General features: G+C 37.6%; 1 protein-coding gene across 1 annotated transcript; it reads left to right on the plus strand.

Moving 5' to 3' along the window:
* The first annotated feature begins 162 nt into the window (after positions 1-162).
* LOC107691718 (transmembrane protein 150A-like) lies at positions 163-4,373 on the plus strand. Its single transcript, XM_016490500.1, has 7 exons — positions 163-420; positions 565-612; positions 1,350-1,436; positions 1,573-1,640; positions 1,802-1,929; positions 2,021-2,198; positions 3,510-4,373. Exons 1-7 carry the CDS (start codon positions 356-358, stop codon positions 3,818-3,820), a joined length of 885 nt encoding a protein of 294 aa, XP_016345986.1. The 5' UTR covers positions 163-355; the 3' UTR covers positions 3,821-4,373.
* The last annotated feature ends 2,215 nt before the right edge of the window (positions 4,374-6,588 follow it).

Here is a 6,588-nt window from a genome sequence, read left to right on the forward strand (position 1 = left end):
TGCTGTCACCACCGTCGAGCTAGGTGGGCGTGGTTTCAGCAACCTGCTCCCGCCTTTTTGCCCATTTTTGATTATCCGGGAGTGACGTGCGGTGACACGCTGCCAAGATGGCGACGGCCGCCTCTGCCCACTTTGAGCTTCAAAAACCTCTTCAGGAACCTACGGGTGACGTCACGGACACTACGTCCATGTTTTTATACAGTCTATGAGTTGAAGGAGCGTCACTTTGTCCCCACTGGTCCACATACCCGCCCCCCCCGCATGGCTTCACTTGCTGGTGTCTCAGACCGCGTCTCTATATCCCCAGTCCTGCACACCTTCATGCTGGGGTCTCAGGCCTCTCACAGACTGACCAATGACTGCCTGGATTGTTCTGCCTGTCAGCCTGTCCGCTTTCTCCATCACAGGGATATGGATTGTGTAAGTGTTTATGTTAAATGGATAGTTCGAGCCAGAAGTTTTACATTAAATTTAATATAGCCCGTCTCTACTGTTTTTCTTTTACTATATACAGACAAGTCATGTACTTATTAACAAATAACCATCAAATATTTTGTTCACTAGTTACGCCATGGCAGTTGTGAACCACCATGTCTGTCCTGTTGAGAACTGGTAAGTTATCCCTATAAAGCCTACTGCATTATATTTGATACACAAATTTCTAGCCTTTAACTTCTCAATATAATTGAAAATTGCTGAGAAATGTGTTGTACACAATCCACTTAATGTCTTCTTTCATCTGATATTTTGTACCCATTTTAGCAAGTAAATAGCATTTTAAGTGTAATTTTAAATATATTCCCTTTTCAGGTCAGGGTACACGTCTTTTTGCTATAAAATCTGATTATTAAGTAAAAGTACGAGTAACTTTTACATTGTTAGTAGTATTTCAAGATGAACCTTTATTTTACTGAAGCATCTTAGGTTTACTTGATTATCCATACATTCAAACATACAAAAATCATGTTAAAATGTGCATATTAAATATGATACATTAGGCCGTTGAGGATTTGTACACCTCTCAGTCATCACTGTTTTGCATTGCATTATACGTTTTACCCTCACAGTAAAAACAACAGGGCTTTGATCATAAAAAGTAAGTAGTTAAATATCATTTTACTAAGACATATTATTGGAATTTATAAGGTGACAACTGATATTTAAATGCATTTTATGTTTTCTTTTTTTAATTGCAAGCTATCAGAATTTACTTTTTGGCCATATAAATATCAGAACCTGCACCAAAAAAACACCACTATTAAGTCATGCTTTACAGAGTTAAATCCCAAATCCAAAAAACCCACATACTGTTTAGACTGTTCTTTCATGCTTGATTCTTTGTATCATAGGTCATACAATTTGACATGTACAGAGGAAACGGCTAAGAGGGGCTTCCCAAAAACCTGCTGTACTCTTCAAGACATCCCCCTCATCAGGTGAGACTTACTTTGAATTTATCTGGAATACCACAAAATGACCACATTTGTGAGATGCCTCCTTTTAATAGTACTGTTTTGCACCAGCTTCTTGTGAAAAGGTTGCCCAATATCTGATTTTCTGATCTTTTAACAGTAAATGTGGATGCTATCCACCAGAGAGCTGTCTCTTCAGTTTGACTGGCAATGTTGGGGCTTTTATGGGTGAGAATTACAGTTTAAAATTTAATAAATAACCAAATAAATTTATATTCAAAATAAACTCCCCAAAGAAGTTGATTGCTTAGTCTGTCGTCTAAAGTTGTGTGATTTATGTCAATATTAAAATACGTCTATGTGCATGTGTTTGTGATGTATTCCTGCAGTGGTTATGGTGTGCATGCTGCGTTATGCTCAAGTGATTGAACACAGCCATCATTGCTGGACCAACACAAGTGCTTTGGTGTCCGGCTGCATTAATGCCCTGGGTTTGGTCATGGTGGGCAACTTTCAGGTGAACAGGCGAGAATGGACTTGTGCCTTCAGCCCATTATATAAATCTAAATTAACTTCTATTCCTCTCTCCCCCTCACAAATTTTTTTAGGTCGATCATGCCAAGACGCTTCATTATGTGGGAGCGGGTGTAGCTTTCCCTGCCGGCTTGCTGTTTGCGTGTCTGCAGTGCGTTCTGACGTACCGTATAGCAGAGACAGCGCTGGACTACTGGATGGCTCATGTGCGCGTGGCTCTCTCAGCTGGAGCTCTGGTTTCGCTTGTCCTCAGTATCCTTACCATGAGTGTTACTACACTTTATGTTTGACCTGAAGGAAGACATTGGAAATCAGTCATGATATGATGCATGAAAATCAAATTTAGATGGATACATTTGAACATGGCGCGAAAATCCTAAAAACACTTACGCACAGCATTGATTGGCTTATTGCTTTTCAGCAACAGTGGATGATAAAAGATACAATGTCCAGTAAATAAGCTTATTACTAGGGTTTTCACAGTACAAATATTTTAATAGTCTGTACCAATGCCAGTGAAATTAAACGAGTCGCAATACCAGTTTTGATACTACCGTACAGCAAAAACGAATGTGCAATTGAGCACATTGTATTATTTAAAAATAAAAATATTAATGTTAATGTAAACAAATAAAAAATAATGGCGTGTAGCCTTCAATTACAGTGGGGTTTTTAAAGTGTATATTTTAGTCTATATAAATGGAATAAAATGAAATAAATAGGAATTATAAGCAACAAGTCAAATGACAGTAAATAAACAGTGCTAGAAGTATTTCAGTGTTAGAAGTAATTTTCAAACAATCCATAAACAATAAAGAAACAAAATAAAACCAATACAAAAAAGAAAACATTAAACAGTGTTTGAAGTTTTTTTTTTTAATTATTTATTTCAGCAAAACAGTCCACAATAAGCAACATTAGAAAAAAAAATAAAAACAATACAACAAAGAAAAAAATAAGTTAACAGTGCTTGAGGTTTTTTTAAAGTATTTTTTTTACAAAAAAAGAAACAAATAGAACAGGCAATAGAACAATTTAAAACAAGAGAACAAAGAAAAACATTGATTGGCAAGTTTCAAGTATCTAATAGCAGTAGACATTGAGTAAAGTGAGAGAAACGTAAACAAAATACAAAAGTTGCTAAATCTAAAAAAAACAAAAAAAAAACCTGCAAATTTGTTGGTAACCCACACTCAGAATTTGTGCTCTGCATTTATCCCATTCAAGTGCACCCACACAGCATTGAGTAGTGAACACACACATTCAGTTGTGGGTAATGATGAAGGTGGAAGAAAGCGCTGGTCATTCACTCCCCCCACCTACATTTCCTACCGGTACTGAGACTCGAACCTGCAACCTTCGGGTTACAAGTCCGATTCTCTAACCACAGCCACAACTGTCCCAATACTACATTAACAGTGCAATACACTAGATTAATACACCAGATCAATTACAGCAAAAAAGAAAGAACATTTAAAGTACATCACAGTTAACAAAGATCATGGTAAATAATGTTATTAATGCTTAAGTTCATTGTGCCTATTCCTTAACATCCCGTTCAAGGTGGTATGTTCTTCATCCATGAAAGTTTTGTATTGCAGCATGCCGCAGCCATCTGTGAATGGGTCTTCACTGTCTTGGTCCTGGTGTACTACGGCACCTTCACCTATGAGTTTGGCACTGTCAACAGCGATACCATGATGGCGGCCTTAATGAAGCGCAGTCAACATCACCATCCAGGGTCAGCGGTCATCATGGGGGGTATCGGGAAGGGTGTGGCAATGGGATGTGGTGCCCGCAGTCTCAAGTCCCCCGGAGGCAGCAGCACTTCCACACACCTCAACTGTACACCAGAAAGCATCGCCATACTTTAGGGGTTAACCGCTACGATATTCTCTCAGACCTCAGCGCATAGACTCAGAACTCTTCATCGGGCTCACGAATTTGTGAAAAACTGGTACAAGCAATACGGAATTACTTGTGAGGTTACAGTACGTTTACAGACTTGCTGATTATAATCTTAACAGTAATGACCAGTTAGTCATAACTAAGGTATTTTGCTTGATATTTTGGGTTCATGTGTAAGATACAGCCCCAATAACCAGCACAGACAAGTCCTTCACATGATTCGTGGGGCCTCTGACAAATGTTTTAATTTTACTATGTTAAATCTGCAATAACCCATCTCATCAGGGATGATGTATTATGTAGGCCTGGAAACTCGGAGTTAGCATTTTAACACTTCTGGTTCCATCGTCCCAAATTAGTGGGTTTTTGGATAAATGCCTGAAATAAGATATGTGGTGAACACAAGCTCAAGATATTTAACGTTTTATGTTACAACATAAAATACATATGTAATACCCCCTTGTGATTATCGTTTTTTAAAGGGATAGTTCACCCAAAAATGAAAATTCTGTCATTAATTACTCACCCTTATGTCGTTCCAAACCCTCAAGACCTTCGCTCATCTTTGGAACACAAATTAAGATATTTTTGATGAATTCTGAGAGCTCTCTGACCCTCGTTCAGATCAAAGCATAAACAATGTAGACAACGTATCCACGTGGTGCTGCTGACACAGAACAGCATATGTTGTGATACTCTCCAAAATGGCGCCAGGGTGACGCGGAGGAGACGAATTGTTGAACAAAGTTGTTATTTTTTGTTTTCTTTGCACACAAAAAGTAATCGCGTAGCTTCGTAAAATTACGGTTGAACGCCTGATGTCACATGGATTATTTTAACCATGTCCTTACTACGTTTCTGGACCTTGATCGTGGTAGTATCCTTGCTGTCTATGGGAGGGTCAGAGAGCTCACGGGATGCATCAAAAATACCTTAATTTGTGTTCCGAAGATGAACGAAGGTCTTACAGGTTTAGAACGACATGAGGCTGAGTATTTAATGACAGAATTTTCATTTTTGGGTGAACTAGCCCTTTAAATTTTAAAGTTACTTGTTTTGAAAAAGGTTGCTAAAAAGTCGCTAAATGGGACTAAAGAGGTTGTCAGGAATGTTAAACGTCATCCCGCCAAACAGGAAAAGTCATCTACTCACTAGGTCGCTTTTACAGCTTCATTGTGTTAATAATCATTCTCTTGAAAATTATTCTTACTCAAACTTTCAGGGAAATTTTTTTTACATTTTTCTTCTGATTGCAGTAGGCTTTAGAATTTATAAAATGTGTGTTCATTTGTAAAGATTATCATGATGAACAAAACGTTTACCAATTCTAAGCTTTGCTGCTCACTGAGCTTATTTTCTTCAGTAATCCAAAAGCCAATGAAAAAAATCCTATTGAGTTTTTGTCGAGGAAACCAGGGTGATGCTAACTTCCAGGCTGGCCTAGAAAAATATGTCATCACTGCATTTCTCTATTGGTAGTCGGTGCTATATGCACTCATTTACATATAGTTGTAAAAAACGAATGTGATTTGTTGCAACACTCATGTTGACCTAAATCGCCAACTCCCATTGAAAATCAGTGACTTTGGTCACTTTGCCAGTGTGAATCTATTACAGAACTGCCAGCAATACCAAGACACTCGTCTAGACAAAGAAGATAATTGGCTAAACCCATCCAACCTTCCATAACCCGTTTAATCTGTAGAAACTGTGATTACACAACAGGTCAAGAGCCATCACTGTTGCAATGAGGATGTTAAGTCAGCTGCACCAGCCATTGCTGCCAATAGTTGGGTTACAATGAGGTTGAGGTTTAGTCACTTTACTTTGGTCAAATAGCAATACTTTTTATTCATACCTGAGATGTAGGTGGTCCATGTTTATGTATTCATTCCAGGTGCTCACTTAGTTTGATCTGTGGCACTGTATTGGCATCAGGTGCTGTGGACCTTCTGTCCTATAGCTCTACATACAAAAAGTGGCTGTATTAAATAAGATTTAAGAGCATCTCTGTGCAAACTTTTGAACATTGTGGTGCTTTTGCCAAGTTTTTTCGTCACTTTCGTCAAAAACTGCCTGTATCGATCAGTTGCATCCCAGGTACCTTGCGCACAAATTCCTAATATTTTAGGATCACGGGACAAGATTTTTTGTCAGTTATTTTATTGTTTTGTTTTCAGCACAGTCGTTTTTCATTTATTTTTCACATTTATAAATATAAGGTGATATTAATCAGACTTTTTCAGGAGATTAATCTTGCTCTTGATCCCTGTTGTAGAAACTATGTGTGTGATTAATTGAAAAAGCAAATAAGCTGTCCGTACTTGGGTTTCTTATTTTCCTTTGCTCGTATTGTACCTATGAGCAGTGACAAAGGGTGAAAAAATTTAGTTAATATCTTTTGTGTTTACTTGCAAAATTCTTGCATTTCCCCAAGAAACTATAATATGAGAAGGGAAGGAAAATTATATTTCGAAGCTTTTGCAAATACAAAGTTTATCAAAAGTACAAAGTATCTCTTAGGGGAACACAAAAGTTTTGCAAGTGAATGTATTGTGTTCACGTAAAAAATGTGCATTTGCTTGCAAAACATTTGCATTGTCTCTTTTGTGTTTTCACTCGAGAAACTGGTGATGGTGAAAAAAACTATATTTTCAGTGCTTTTGCAAGCAAATGCAAAGTTTTGTGAGCGAACACAAAAACATTTTTATATATATTTATTTTTTTGTTTCCC

This window comes from Sinocyclocheilus anshuiensis, unplaced genomic scaffold, assembly GCF_001515605.1.
Source record: "Sinocyclocheilus anshuiensis isolate Anshui unplaced genomic scaffold, SAMN03320099.WGS_v1.1 scaffold246, whole genome shotgun sequence".
Taxonomy (NCBI): Eukaryota; Metazoa; Chordata; class Actinopteri; order Cypriniformes; family Cyprinidae; genus Sinocyclocheilus; species Sinocyclocheilus anshuiensis.

Excerpts from the sequence above, each read along its gene's own strand:
- LOC107691718 (XM_016490500.1), top strand. The coding sequence starts at position 356 with ATGACTGCCTGGATTGTTCTGCCTGTCAGCCTGTCCGCTTTCTCCATC. Across the intron at positions 1,437-1,572 it reads CAAGACATCCCCCTCATCAG|TAAATGTGGATGCTATCCAC; the intron begins GTGAGACTTACT and ends ATCTTTTAACAG. Across the intron at positions 1,930-2,020 it reads TCATGGTGGGCAACTTTCAG|GTCGATCATGCCAAGACGCT; the intron begins GTGAACAGGCGA and ends AAATTTTTTTAG.